Below are 15300 nucleotides of genomic sequence, written 5' to 3' on the forward strand. Positions count from 1 at the left end.
TCCTCCTGCTGCTCCTCCTCCTGCTTCTCCGCCTGCTCCTCTTCCTCCTGCTCCTCCTCCTGCTTCTCCTCCTCCTGCTTCTCCTCCTCCTGCTTCTCCTCCTGCTTCTCCGCCTGCTCCTCCTCCTGCTTCTCCTCCTCCTGCTGCTCCTCCTCCTGCTTCTCCGCCTGCTCCTCCTCCTGCTTCTCCTCCTCCTGCTTCTCCTCCTGCTGCTCCTCCTCCTCCTCCTCCTGCTCCTCTTCCTCCTCCTCCTCCTCCTCTTCTTCGCCTCCTAAAGCAGTGAACCGTAAAGCAGCAGGTAATAGTGAGGAGGAGGAGTTATAAAGTGCGTCAGCTGATATTTTATTGACCTAATGATCAATAACAGAAATCGTCGTCAGTGGTTGGCTCCTTTTTGTAAATGAGGGAAACATTTTAACATTTCTCAGTTTTAAGTGTTTGGTGCTGAAGCCGTCGTCATGGTGACGACGGGCAGCTGTGAGCCGATCGATCACCAGGAAGCGATCGGTTTGATGATCGGTAAACTCTGGAGCAGCAGTTAACGTCTGTCTGTTTGTAAATTGTGTTTCGGACGCGACGCCGTCAGCTTTGAGACGTGGCGTGGATTAAATGACTTCCTGTTTGAAGTTGGCTCCTCCTCAGTGATTCTGATGGTCTTCATCACAGCCGGTGATGAAGACGAGTGTAATCTAACCTGAGTGCTCTGTGTTGACAGTGGCCAGCAGCCCGTGCTCGGTGAAGAACGGAGGGTGTTCCCACCTGTGCCTCGTCTCTCCGGCGAAGCCCTCCTATCGCTGTGCCTGTCCCACCGGAGTCCAGCTGCTGGAGGACGGGAAGACCTGCAGAGACGGTGAGGCGGCCCGGCGCTGTCCCCCCGAGGACGGCTGCGGGCGCGCTGCTGCACGTTTAAAACATCTTAACATTAAAATAAATCTCAGATTTCGTCCGATCCAAAGAGTCAGGAATCTGTTACAGACGTGGTTCTGTTGGATCCTGAAGGTCTTAAAGCGTCCCTCTTTGTTTTCAGGCTCTAAACCCCGTCTAGGATTTTGGGGGAACGGAGGCTTTGAAGGGAGGAAGAAGCCTGTTCGCTCGTTCGTTTTTAAATGCGTATAAAAAGGCATTTCGCCTCCTTCCATCGCATTCGAGAATCTAAAGCAAGTCCAGCTGGCTCGATGCGGATCTGATACCGCCGCTGTACCAACCCATGTGACTGCGACCTCAGCCGGTCCCCGTCTGCGCCGCCGGTCAGACGTACGTTAGTCGGATCATTTCCCGCCGGACGCGAGCTTTACTCCGCACAGTCCGCCTCGACCTGACGTTGGTTTGGACTCGTGTCTTTGTCATATTGTCAGAAACGTCCTTTTATTGCAAAAATACCTTTTTAAATAATAAAGAATCTTTTACTTTAAGGCCGAACGTTACACCTCACCTGCTGCGTGCGGAGAGCGAGCGCCGACAAATCCCGAACAGCAAAACCTTGAAATCGGTCAAGAAGTGCCGGTCTGTGAAGTGGATTTTGAAAGCGGACCTGATCTCGTTATCTGCCGTTTGGCTTCAGAGACGCTCGAGCGGAAACGGAAAAGGATCCAAACATTTCCTGCTGAAGTTTGCAGATTATCTGTTGTTTTCAGAAAGAGAAGAGAAGCTGTGTGAGTGTTTACAGGAATTCAGCCCGAGCGGACATGTTGGATTCATTAGTGTGTGTTTGTGTTCTGCAGGAGGAGAAACCAGCAGATCCTCTGTCTTAGTTTCAAACTGGCACCAGACCTCATTAGCTTTTTCTCTAATTTAAAAAGTCTGATGACGTGCGTGCTTGCTTCACTTCTCTCGCGTCTCATCATCACCGCCGTCGTCCTTGAACGCTCACGGCAGCTAAAGGTGGGGTTGGGCTGACCGGCAGTTGCCACGGTAACCCTGCTCCATCACCGGCCAGGGCCCTGGACCTTTCCCTCCTCCTTCCCCTTTTATTTACATTTTTCGGTTCAGTAACCCTCGCCTGCCCAGCGACAGAGTGAAGGCGGGGAAGCTTTTGTGAAAGACGGGATCACATGTTCCCCCTGCAGACAATGTGTCCTTTCACTGCCGGGCTTTAACCATTTCAGTAGGTTTCTTTAAACCGACTGAAACCAGTGTGTCTGAGTCTGAGCTGACGGGTTGAAGTTTATTGTTTGACTGCAGCCACGTCTCCACCCCCCACCTCACCAACATGCCACACAGCGTTAACTTTGGGATGTTAACGCTTTGCTAATTTGTTGCTTTTGTTCATCATCGCCACGAAAAACCAGTTTGGTTCAGACTCGGTGAACCGATGATTTGGATTCAGGGGGTTAAAGGTACAATCCGCAATCCAAATGTAGCCCGAAGCTAGTGGTGGGAAGTAACTCAGTAGAGCTGCAATCAATCAGTCGATCGACAGAAATTTAATTGGCAACTATTTTTGATTAATTGTTTTAGTCATTTTTCAAACACAAACTGCAGAATATTTCAGATTTTAGCCTCTCCAGTCTGAGGCTCTTCTGCTTCTCTCGGTTTTGTATATTTGGAACCTGAATATCTTTGGCTTTTGACTGTTCTTCAGACAAAACGAGCAATTTGCAGACGTCACCTCGAACTCTCAGAACTTGTGATGTGCGTTTTTCACTTATTCTGATGTTTTATGAACCAAAACCACACATGGTTTCCCATCGTCCGAGCTTTTAACGACGTCGTCTCGCTGCGTCCTCTTCTTCTTCTTCTGCGGCGCTTTAACGGCAGCGGCTGGAGGATCGGCTCCACCAGCTGTTCACCTCCATCAGCCAATCAGCTCGTGTTCTCGCGGCGGCAGCGGGCGGAGACGAGCAGCGAGTCACGTTTTTCTTTGAGTGAGTTTCTGGAAATTCGGTTAAAATTTGAGCTACGTTTGGTTGGAAACCTGATGTGAAGTGTTTTTGGTACAAAACGCAGAATAAAACGTGGGTAATGTTGGTGAAGTGGTGAAACGTTACTTCAAATGAGCAGAAGCCTAAATCTGTATTAAAAATGCGTCTTTGGCCCTACTCGGCCTGTTCTTACGTGACTCAGACCAAACTCTGACGCATGTGAGAAGTTGATCCTCTGTAAGGTTTCAGTGCTCAGGTGTCTGATCGGCACAGGTAACGTTTTTGGAGAACAGACGACGTTCTGTTCCCCTGACCTTCGTGTCGCTCCTCAGGTGCCACTCAGATGCTGCTGTTGGCTCGGCGAACAGACCTGCGGCGAATCTCTCTGGACACGCCGGACTTCACCGACATCATCCTGCAGGTGGACGAGATCCGCCACGCCATCGCCATCGACTACGACCCAGTGGAGGGATACATCTACTGGACGGACGACGACGTGAAGGCCATCCGCCGCTCCCTGCTGGACGGCAGCGACGCCCAGTTCGTGGTCACGTCTCAGGTGAACCACCCCGACGGCATCGCCGTCGACTGGATCGCCCGGAACCTCTACTGGACCGACACCGGGACCGACCGCATCGAGGTGACCCGCCTTAACGGGACCATGCGCAAGATCCTGATCTCTGAAGACCTGGACGAGCCCAGAGCCATCGTGCTGGACCCCGTGGCCGGGTGAGTGCTGAAAGCATCGATCGATAAGCCAGAGACTCTTCTGATAGATTGATCGTTTATAAAGTAAAAGATCTGCTTGTCACATTTTATTCTGACAGGACAATCTTAACTCAAGGTCCACATACTAGCCTTTTCCAGACCTTTCAACAGCACGTCACAGTCTTCCTCAGCTGATTAGCACTTGTCTCTACTGTTGATGTTTTATAGACAGAGTTATTAATCATTTAATCAAAAAAAGAACCGACACATCAGTCAGGAATGAAAATGAGTCTGTAGTTAGCAGGTTTGTGCTCAGGTGAATGTTTGGATCAACTGTCATTTTGATCAAATTAAATCTACATATTCAAGTTTATTTGTGAATGATTATATTGATATCAGTCAGCAGGACGCAGTCAGCTCCTCAGTGAATCACTGGAAATAGCATGTGCAAACACTGCACGGAGGCTGAGATCAGTTTCAAACCATCTTTTCCGTTATAATGATGGCGAATAATAATAATAATAATAATAATAATAAGCAAAACAAACGGATCAGATACAGGCAAGGCCAGTTTCTCTGTGTAGCACCTTTCAACAGCAAGGCAAGTCAAAGCGCTTGAGAAAAGATATAAAAGAAACAGAAGGAAATATAAAAAGACACTCGCGGGATTTTAAAAGGAGTAAATAAAACAAGATGGAAGCTAAAATAGAGGCGAGTCCAACGGTAGAGGTGAGCGAGCTGAGAGTCGCAGCGGACCTCACGTTTCCTGATGTGCGGAGCGTAAAGACGCTGCTGGTCCAGACTCAGTGATTACTTCCTCTTCCCGTCTTTCAGCTACATGTACTGGACCGACTGGGGCGAGGTGCCGAAGATCGAGCGTGCCGATCTGGACGGGATGGAGCGAGTGGTGATGGTCAACACCTCTCTGGGCTGGCCCAACGGCCTCGCCCTCGACTACGACGAACGCAAGATCTACTGGGGAGACGCCAAGACCGACAAGATCGAGGTTGGTGTTTTGTTTTGTCTGTTGTCTGCAGGTTTTACATTCTGCGTGCAGGAGTCACCTGGGAGTTGTAGTTTAATATTCAGCGTGTGTTCACCTGGAGGATCGGTGCAGCTGAACGCTGGGAGTTCTTGTTCTCGGCCTCTTTGAAAGCCGAGCTCCTCGCTGTGACGGCTAACTGCTGAACACGGCCTCCCGCCGGGTCGGTCAGTGAGCCGAAGGCCGCCGCTTCCTGTCAGCCTTCAGAATAAAGTGACAGCAACAGTCGGTCACACTGTGATGGGATTAATCCTCGTGTTGCCAGTTAGAGGATTTCAGAAATGCTGATTCAAGCAGGATTAAAAAGGGCCTCGATTCTGCTGTCAACACTTCGCTTCTGCACCAGAACAATCCTGTTTTCAACCCGTTTAAACGTGATTACAAAATCCCTTTTCCTTTAACACAGTAAGCTGTAACTAACAGTCATTTTTGCCCGTAATTTACTAATTTAATTCCTTCAGTTTAATTATTATTATTATTGTTATTATTGTTCTTTTTTGGTCACTTTGAATACTGATGTCATGGATTTTCTTATTTTAGCCAGCTATGGAAATAAGTTTATTCTAGGTTTTTTGAAAATCTGCTTTTACATGAAAATGAGAAGAAACCCCCTGAATTCTGGTATAAATGGAGATAATTTTCAGTTTTTCAGACGCTTGTCCGTCGTCTCTGAAGGCTGTTAAACTTTCTGCACATCATGTGTTCAGCGTTGAAGCTCACAGATCTGACGGTTAAACGTCGGCGCTATAAAGGGCGTTGACAGTCCAGCTGGGTATGAAAACACGACTCGATGGTGACGCTTTCTGTGTGTGTTTCTCTGTGGTTTGCATCCTCACGCCATCTCGTCATGTTCTTTATTATTCTGGTTTTCCTCTCCGGGGGTGGCATGACCCCACCTGAACCCCCTTTCCGAGCCCCTTAAAGGTGGTGATGAGGGTTCTGGTCTCGCTCGGCGGGGAGGGGCAGAGGGGCCTCCGCTGGCTTCCCTCCCTCCCTCAGGTTTCTCGGAGGACCCGGTTTTTGCGGCCAGATCCCACATCTGGTTCCGATTGTGGCCTGCACTCCAGCTGCGGTCGGCTCTGTTTAGAATAGACCCCGAATCTGAAACCGTTGCCGCACTGCGGTCACAACTCCCAAACCAGCGGAGACCTTTTGGCTGAGGCCATCGCGCTGAGGATGGAAACTTCGTTTTATATTTATACTCCACCACTCTCTCCGAGTGTGTGTGTGTGTAGGATGTTTTGAAAGATGGCAGCCGGCCATGCAGGGGCTGTTCTGGGAGCAGCAAATAGCGTCGCTGCACACTGTGTTGATCAGTTAAAGGCCTGCACAGATTACAGGCCTCGCTGTGTTTTTTCTTCCTGTAGATTCCTGACATTTCTCGACTGTTGACACCTCAAGTCTCTCAGCGTGTTTTAGAAATATTCTCATCAGAGACTTAACTCTTCTTAATGTGTGCTGGAGCCTTAAAGAAAGAAAACTGGAAACTCCTTTGTTCTTATTCTCGTCCGCAGTCAAATCAGAGTAACTTTGCAGGATCTCAGCTCTAAAAACACCACCAGCTAGACCTGAAGCAGGTAAACCAGGGTCCAAGCACAGTCAGGAAGCCCGGTGTCATTGTTGGGTTTCTCCATATTTGTTATCATAAATATTTGGACAAACTACTGGTGACCTGGAGCTAAAATATTACCGTTTTGTGTGACAGCGCCACCTGTTGGAATGACTTCACTTGAGGATAAACTGGACCAGCGTGCCCAGTCTAGTGGCTTTTCAACAGAGTTAGGCTGAGGTGGTAGAGAAAACGCGTTCGAGCGCCGCGCTTTGTTGTTTTTGCACCAGATGTGGAAAGATTGAACTGCAGCACATCGAGGGTTAATGCACCAAGTTTAGAGTAACAAGAAGAATCTGGATTAACGGCGAGACGAGAGTCGAACCGGAGCGGGACAGAAGGAGAAAGATGGAACTTGACTTAGTAATTATTCCGTAGTTTATCAGTGAAGTGCTGTGAGGTCTGAACACACATCCAGTAGAATCAGCTGCAAAGTTCACTTGTTTTTCTGATCGACTGTAGTTTCTAGTTGTAGTTCACTAGAAATGTTTGAAATGCAGAAAATAACACCACTGTTTTATATGTAGGTAAAAAGCAGATCTAAGTAGGTTATCTATCTTTAATGTACATGCAAAAATATGATTGCAAAATGAATACATGGCTGGCCCCAACACGCACACAAACAGAAGAAAAACAAACTATAACTAACGTGGGACACAAACACGGCGTTACACACAATACTGAAGCCTGACGCAACATAAAATAAATGAATATAACGCTGCCATCGGTAATTAAGAACACAAAACCTTTCAGAGGACTTAGAACGCTTTTATCTGTTGTTCTTCTGTAGCTTCGCTGTCTGCTGACACTGAATGAATGTAAATTACTTTGGTATTAAAGGGGTTAATAAAACATGGTGGACATCAGGTACCCAAACACTGAATTCCCTGCTTCATATCGCAGCTTTGTTCAGCAGAACTTTGTAGTCTTGTTCAGTCAACATTTTTTATCATGGGCTCCAGGTTTTGTTGAGCAGGTCCTGAACAGTCTCAGTTCTGGGTTTAGAAACGCTGCTGCTGCTCCGGAGAAGTGAGATGTCAAAGTTTGTGTGAGAGAAGAAGAGGAAATGTGGCGGCCATATGCTGCCGCTATTTGTTTGCTCTGGCTGTTGCTTCTAATTAGCGGCGCTGCGATGTGCTGCCAGGTCGCCTGAGCTCTTCTGAGCACGCTCAGTATCCACAGCGAGAAACACAATGTAGAAACTCCTTCAGGCTGCCCGGCCCCCATCCGTCCATCCGCCAGGCATGATGGGAACAGAGGCGGTGAAAAATGCTTCATGTTATAGAATATTTAAAATGTCATAGACGGGGTTGACCTGTTGTGTGATTTTTAGAGATTTAGTTTGTCCAGAATCAGCTCCACCTGCTGTCTGAGTGTCAGATTTAAATAAAATACTCTGCGTCTTATTCTGAACGCTGTGAACCTTTGACAGGACGGATCAGGGTTTTATGCAGATCAGGACGCGGCGTGTTCGTTTGGTTTCATAAACAGATATGAATATAATAATGCTAATAACTTAATAACTTTCTGTGTTGCACTTCTCTCAGCTTAGTTACAGAGTGCTTGAACATGAGAGTAATGATACAATCGAGATAAGATAAGTAAGATAAGATGATGCAGGTTCAAACAGGTTTTACCTGGTGCTGAAAAGAACAGAGGAGGAAGCAGAAGCAGCTGTGTGGATTGTGAACCGAAGTTTAGGAAGCTAAACGTGTGTGTGCTCGTTTCCAGATGGATTCAGAAACACAACTTTTGATGCCTTTTAGTGATGAATAGAACATTTAAAGCGATTGGAAGCCACTGAAGGGAAACTGCTCTTAGTTCCAGTTAAAAGTCTCGCAGCTGCATTTTGTACCATTTGCCGACGATTTGGTGCTTTTTACACAAAGTGATGAATGTAGAAAGTTACAATAATAAAGGCGTGAATAACCGTGCAGGTTTCATTGTAGAGATACAGGACTGAATAACTTGTTGTACTTGTGAAATGTAATGAATGTAAAATAAATTCCTGTCATGATAAAACACCAGAATGCACCAGTTTTAAATTCATACACGGGATGATTCAACTCACGATGGAGCCTTCAGTTCTGTAAACCTTAAACTTCCTCCGTTTGTGCCACATGTGTCCGATTCTCTCAGACTTGTCGCCTCTTTATCAAACACAGATGTGTTTTTACTTGTACAAGTTTTGTAAGAGCTTAAAGAAGAAGCAGCTGCTGGAACCACAGCACATTTCCAGACCTGTCATATTGTTTTTGAATTCGTATTTCTTCTCATCGCCACACCTGCTCCTTTACTGTTGACTTTACACATTCTTCTGAAATCCATTTCCTGTTAAATGTTCAGTACTTTGAATCTAGTTCCAAGCAGCATTATAAAGGTTTTAAAAAGTATGAAAGAGATCCTTCGTCGTAACGAAGGGCGTTTGAATCAGTCTGGTGTTGCTGTGACGCAGGACGCGGCCCTCTGGGCACGCTCAGTGTGTAAGCCCCTCCTCTCTCTGTCTCGCAGGTGATGAACATGGACGGGACGGGACGACGGGTGCTGGTGGAGGACAAACTTCCTCACATCTTCGGCTTCACTCTGCTGGGCGACTTCATCTACTGGACCGACTGGCAGCGTCGCAGCATCGAGCGCGTCCACAAACGCACCGCGGAGAGAGAGTTCATCATCGACCAGCTGCCCGACCTCATGGGCCTGAAGGCCACTTATGTACACAAGACCTTCGGTGAGTACAGGATCCTAAAGATCATCACGTAACTGGGCCAAGTCCAGGTCAAGGCCCAGGTCTTCTTCAGGTCCAGCTGCAGCTCGTTTGGATTTTTTAGCCCTAAAAATGAAATATGGCTTCAGGATGTTATCAAATTAAAACTTGAGACTTTTAGACTGAGTTTTGCTTTCAGGTCTCAAGTCCAGCCAGGACTGTCCCATCCAGTATGTTTGAAAAATGCACTAGAGGATTGGGGCACACGTCATCATGACACACGTCATCATATAGCGTCATCATACAATACATCGATGACAATGAGCAGCAGAAATCTCAAGGAGTCAAGGACACAAAAGCTACGTAAAATATATTTACAATAAATAAATAAAGATCAAAATGTTACAGATCAGTGTACCTAATAAGGTAGAAACACTACGTCCAGCCTGTATTGAAAAAAGAAAGGAAAACCACAGACAGTGCAGTTCCTGGTGAGATAAAGGTCGGTATTCTGACTCCTTATCGAGAGTTAAGGATCAGTTACTGAAAACGCTTTTACATTAAATGTCACGTGAGGACGTCCTGCCGCGCCGCATCAGTGCAGCGTGACGAGAGACACGCCTGCGGCGCTGTAGTCCGAGCTACCCGGCCGTCTGTGGGAGGGGCCAGTGCTGCCGTAGCCCTGGTCTGCGTTCAGGTTTCTGCAGCAGCTTCTCCACGATGGAAAATAATGCAAAACATGAGCGTCGTTAGACTTTTCCCTGCGTTTCATTCTAGATCATCATTACATTGTTTGTCATCATATTTCTCTTTTTATTGTCTCATCACTTTGTAATCTGAGTTGACGAGTATTTGGTAAACAGTTTGCTGTAGTTATTCTTTGAGTATTTATGTTGGCAGTGTTGTGCATGAACACCGTTCAAGACGTTGAAGACGCTCATGCTCCTCATCCCTCCTCTGGGCTCTGGGCTCCAGGAATTAGACACCTCCTAGTGTCCACGTGATGAGTTTTTTCAGGATCATATCACGGTTTTCTTTTCACAGATATTAATTCAGATTTGACCAATATTCAGTGTTTACTCCTGATTTTCTTTTGTTTTCCTGTTGATGGAAAAAGCTCGGAAACAGTATTTTGACCATGATGGGAACTAAAAACCCAGAAGGATATTCCCGTAGGAGGGTCGCAGCTCTTTAAATAAAAGCTGAGGAAGGTTTTGTTGCCGACTCGGTTATCCAGACAGTCTAAGCAGCATCTAGAAAACCTGAGAGGTTTCACACGTTTTACCTCAACCACTAAAAAAAAAACATCAAACAGAATACCGACTCACCTGTGGCCCCTCCCTCCTCAGGTACGAACCCGTGTGCGAAGAATAACGGCGGCTGCAGTCACCTCTGTCTCTACAAGCCTCAGGGCGTTCAGTGCGGCTGTCCCATCGGCCTCGAACTCATCGCCGACATGAGGACCTGCATCGTCCCCGAGGCCTTCCTGCTCTTCTCCCGCCACACCGACATCCGCCGCATCTCCCTGGAGACCAACAACAACAACGTGGCCATCCCGCTCACCGGCGTCAAGGAGGCCTCGGCGCTCGACTTCGACGTCACCGACAACCGCATCTACTGGACCGACATCACTCTGAAGGTGAGTTTCAGGGGGCGGGAACATGTGAGCGCAGACCTCCTGCTGGTTGGCTGCTGGCCCGCAGTGCGCCGCAGTAATGGGCTCTCAGGAGACATGATGGACGGCTGCTCCACCCCTCCTCCATCTATCCTGCTTTATCTCTCCATCCTCTCGGCTTCTTCTCCCCACCAGATGCACCGTTTCCTCCTGTTAGTTTGTGAGCAGCTGTTTGAGGAAACGGCTGAGCCTTTTTAAACATGCGACGATTATTTATTCGATTAGTATATTAATCTAACGACTAAATGATCGATTACTCTAAAGAGATTTTTTTTATTACTTGATTAATATAACAGTTAATTCACCCAAAATAAATATTATCATGTCTCTCATTAATATTTCAATGTTTTCTCTTAAAAATAAAGAAATGTAAGAAGAAACAAAGTGCGCACTGCAGGGCGTAATTCTGCAACAAACATATATTTGTCTATTGAAAATATAATATTTGAAAGAATAAATTAATGTATTACCCTGTTTCTAGCAGGTTATTTCTTGTCACCGTTTTAATTCTCCACCTTATTTTAGTGTTTACTCACAAACGACTTTAATCTGCTCACCTTGCTTTTCCCCACACACACACACACACACACACACACACACCTGCTCGCCCCGCCTCTTCCTGTTCCTCTCTCCCCGTACGTGTCGGCTCCGTTGACTCTCTTCGTCAGCGCTGTGTTCACGTGAATAATGGAAGCTGAGTCGGATTATCGGGCTGATGCAGATCCCTCATCCAAAATGACCTTTAACCTGTTCGTGGTCTCGTCTCTTCGCCCCCCCTGCAGACCATCAGCCGGGCCTTCATGAACGGCAGCGCTCTGGAGCACGTGGTGGAGTTCGGTCTGGACTACCCGGAGGGGATGGCGGTGGACTGGCTGGGGAAGAACCTGTACTGGGCCGACACCGGCACCAACCGCATCGAGGTGGCCAAACTGGACGGGCAGCACCGGCAGGTCCTGGTCTGGAAGGATCTGGACAGTCCACGAGCTCTGGCTCTGGATCCTGCTGAAGGGTAAGAACTCTTGAAGCTGATGATTTGGGTTTGTCTGCTACCTGCAGGTTCAGTTTGTCAGATAACTTAAGGTATGAAAGAAAACATCTTTGAACGTTGCCAAGTGACTTCTGGAATAAAATGAAAGTAGTTGAAGTGGCGGTCAAAATATACAATTATTAAAAGATGTTTAGATGGAAGTTAAGATAAGTTGAAGTGTCAAAGTGTAAGTGATAAATTGAGCTGGAAGTGTCAGTTAAAGTCCTTAAAGAAAGTTCTGCCACTTTAAGTGTTTAAAATGAAAGATGTCAGCTGAAGTTTAAGGAGTTGAAGTTATGGAAGTCAGAAGAGCACAAGAAGTTTGTTGTTGTTTTTTTTTTTTGTTTTTCCGAAAGTAAGGACCCGAGACCTGAAAGGAATTGAAGTGTCATTTGAAGCATAAGCATCGAAAGGAGTTGAGGTGTCGGTTTAAGTGTAATCACTGAAAGTAGATACACTCACAGTTAAAGAATAAGAGATGAAAGCAGCTGAAATGTCCGGATACACTTTTTGAATTTGTCAAGGAGGCGCGTCAAAGCTGAAACGAGGTGTTAAGCTGTAAAACGTGGAGCCACAGAAAAGACGGATCAGAGACGAATAAAATCTCTGTTTCCTCTCCACAGGTACATGTACTGGACTGAGTGGGGCGGGAAGCCAAAGATCGACCGAGCAGCGATGGACGGGACGGGTCGGATCACTCTGGTGGCCGACGTGGGCCGAGCCAACGGACTCACCATCGACTACGCAGAGCGCCGCCTCTACTGGACCGACCTCGACACCACGCTCATCGAATCGTCCAACATGCTCGGTGAGTGTCGACACTTACAGGAATAAACATCTTCCACGGAGTATTTACATCTGCCACAATGTGAACGTAAGACAGTTAGCAGTTATTTCAATAAAGTTTCACACCTTGAACGGAGAAGATGTTTGACCAGTCTGGACCCAGAAGGCTCTGCAGGTCTGCTGAGATAAATGTAGTCTACAGTCATAAAATCCAGCGAGACCGAGGCTGCGGCAAAACAGCTGCTCCGGTTTAAAACAAATCTTTATTGTTTATTGGTAATTTCTGACTTTAATAATAATAATAATAATAATAATAATAATAATAATAATAATAATCGATTAAACACGTCAAGAGACAGACAGATATTTGGGGATGGGATAACGGGCAACAAAGGGGGTCCAGCACAAAAGCTGCACCTGCCTCAACTTCCTGGTAGGTGACTTTGTGCCGTGAACGCCGTATTTCTGCTGTTTTCCCTCGCGGTCGTCGTGATCGAAGATGAAATAAAGGCCGCCATGAAAACTCTCCAGAGCTGTAAAATCCCGCCTGAGTATTAAAAAAACGTCTGTTCAGCGCTGTGGGTCTGAATCCCCACGTACTTACATTGACACTCGTGAGTTGTTGCGATTGGCTGTGAAACGCCTGTCTGTGTCTCGGCTGTTGCTGTCCAGTGAAGGCGAACAAACGCTGCATTTCAGCAGAACAACATTTCTCCTCCTATGTGTTTTGTTAGAATCAGTGACGTGAAAATGAAGTTTTACTCCGCGTAAAAAAAAAAAAACACATTATTTTGAAACCGGCTCACACAGATGTGTTCGTAATTTGTCAACATGTAGTTTAAATCATCAGTCGGGGCGTCCCGGCGGTCAAGTGGTTTTAAGATGCTGAACATGTAACATGCAACGTCACAGGTTCGAGTCCGGCGGGGGGCCTTGATGCATGTTGCCCCCCCCCTCTCTCCTCCTTTTATGCTATCTAGTAAAAACACTAGAGAGAAAATGATCAGCTGTTTCTTCCTCAGGATGTTAGTTGCTGAAACGTTGACATCAGATTTCCGAGCATACAGAGTTCAGTCAGAAGCTGCTCGAGTCCCTCCAGCACTGCGTTATATTTAACATTTAACCGACCTGAGCCCTGCGGTGGTGTACTCCCGCTCTCTGCACATACGTGAGCTTTGTGTCGGTGTCAGATGACAGAAGAAAGACGTGTTCTCCATTAGCTGCTCGCTCTCTGCATATATTTACGGCAGGAAACTTCAAAGTGCTGCTGAAACAAAAGCCGCTGTGCTCTGTGGGGTTTTGTCCTGAAGTGTTCTCTTTCAGCACGTCGGTGGATGTAAACCAGGACCAAAATATTCCTCACAGAAAACTCCTAAAACGACGCTGTTATTAGACTCCAGGCTCAGCGCGCACTCTCACTGCTGTTACAACACTACCAATTTTGTGTGCAGGAAAATAGCCTCAGTCTTGGCTCAGCATGCGGACAGAAAATAACCCTCACAGGGCAGAGGTCTGCTTCACCAGAGTCTTTATTATTGTCTCTTTTGTGATTGCAGCGTTAAGTTTGACACCTGGTTTTAATTTATTTTACTTTTAGTCAACAGAAGACATTTTAGTTTTTGTCATCAGTTTCTTTGGGTTTACGTTTGATTTGTGTGTCTTTCACATTGTTTAGTTTTTTCTCATTGACAAGAACTGTAAACCATTTTCTCAGTTTTTTTCTTTTCAGAAGTTATTAACCTTTAATTACAAATATTTTTCTGTCCAGGAAGCTGTAACATTAGCTAACATTACTGGCACAAAACGTTTGTTTTCAGAAGTTACCGTCAGTGGGATTGTTGGTGAAGTTAGTCCATAAATCTGTTACTTTAACAGTTAATTTGAAGTGAAACGCTGTTGTCTTAATAATACTGAAATACATAAAAACAAACATGACAAATATAATAATTCAGCCTGGCAGATAAACCAGGCTGTGATCGAGTCAAGCAGAGCCACGAAACCCCAAACTGAAACCAACCGAACCGCTGTACAAAGTCACTTTTCTAACTTTTAACATTTTTGAAATTTTGACTTAGTTTTGGAGAAAAGCTCGTCAGTGTGTTTCAGCATGTTGTCTTTGACAAAGAGCTGCTCTGCCGTCTCACCTGTCCGGTCTGTCTCGGTTCTCTTCAGGTCAGGACCGTGAGGTGATAGCCGACGACCTCCCTCACCCCTTCGGCCTCACGCAGTACCAGGACTACATCTACTGGACCGACTGGAGCCAGCGCAGCATCGAGCGAGCCAACAAGACCAGTGGTCAGAACCGCACCGTCATCCAGGGCCACCTGGACTACGTCATGGACATCCTGGTGTTTCACTCGTCCAGACAGGGCGGCTGGAACGCCTGCGCCTCCACCAACGGACACTGCTCCCACCTCTGCCTCGCCGTCCCCGTCAGCAGCTTCGTCTGCGGATGCCCCGCCCACTTCTCCCTTAACTACGACAACAAGACCTGCAGCGGTGAGACGGCCGTGAACCCGCTCCGCACTAACACTCAGCACCTGCAGCCTCCATAACGTCAGCTGTTAGGAGCCGCTAAGGCTTCGGTGTGTCTGCACTGTGTTTTACATTCAGAGCGTGACGATGCTGACCACACCGACACGTAGCCACGTCATCGCACAGCTTTCCAATATTAAAAAAGTCCAGCTGTAACTACGTCAGCAAATCTCTATTGTTCTGCCCTGTCAGTCTGCTGAGAGCAGCTGGAGCAGGTGTGGCTGAAAATGATCCGTACCGGAGGTAAATGCAGCCAAACACTCTTCTAAGAGAGAAGAGCAGTCTGATAATTATCGCTCTATTTTCTACATGTTTTTAGTTACATAAAGACTTTTTTTATTTTTTAGTTCTTT

At 46.7% G+C, this 15300-nt stretch overlaps 1 protein-coding gene across 2 annotated transcripts in view; it reads left to right on the forward strand.

Moving 5' to 3' along the window:
• lrp6 (low density lipoprotein receptor-related protein 6) overlaps positions 1-15300 on the forward strand; it is a 51842-nt gene that overhangs the window by 20118 nt on the left and 16424 nt on the right. For both annotated transcript variants that reach the window (XM_044186558.1, XM_044186559.1), the window contains exons 5-12: positions 716-850; positions 3194-3590; positions 4404-4575; positions 8732-8948; positions 10274-10563; positions 11382-11608; positions 12250-12434; positions 14585-14911. In XM_044186558.1, coding sequence (XP_044042493.1) covers positions 716-850; positions 3194-3590; positions 4404-4575; positions 8732-8948; positions 10274-10563; positions 11382-11608; positions 12250-12434; positions 14585-14911 — 1950 coding nt within the window. The remainder of the gene's footprint in view (positions 1-715; positions 851-3193; positions 3591-4403; positions 4576-8731; positions 8949-10273; positions 10564-11381; positions 11609-12249; positions 12435-14584; positions 14912-15300) is intronic.

The sequence above is a fragment of the Siniperca chuatsi genome, linkage group LG23 (assembly GCF_020085105.1).
Source record: "Siniperca chuatsi isolate FFG_IHB_CAS linkage group LG23, ASM2008510v1, whole genome shotgun sequence".
NCBI classification, from domain to species: Eukaryota; Metazoa; Chordata; class Actinopteri; order Centrarchiformes; family Sinipercidae; genus Siniperca; species Siniperca chuatsi.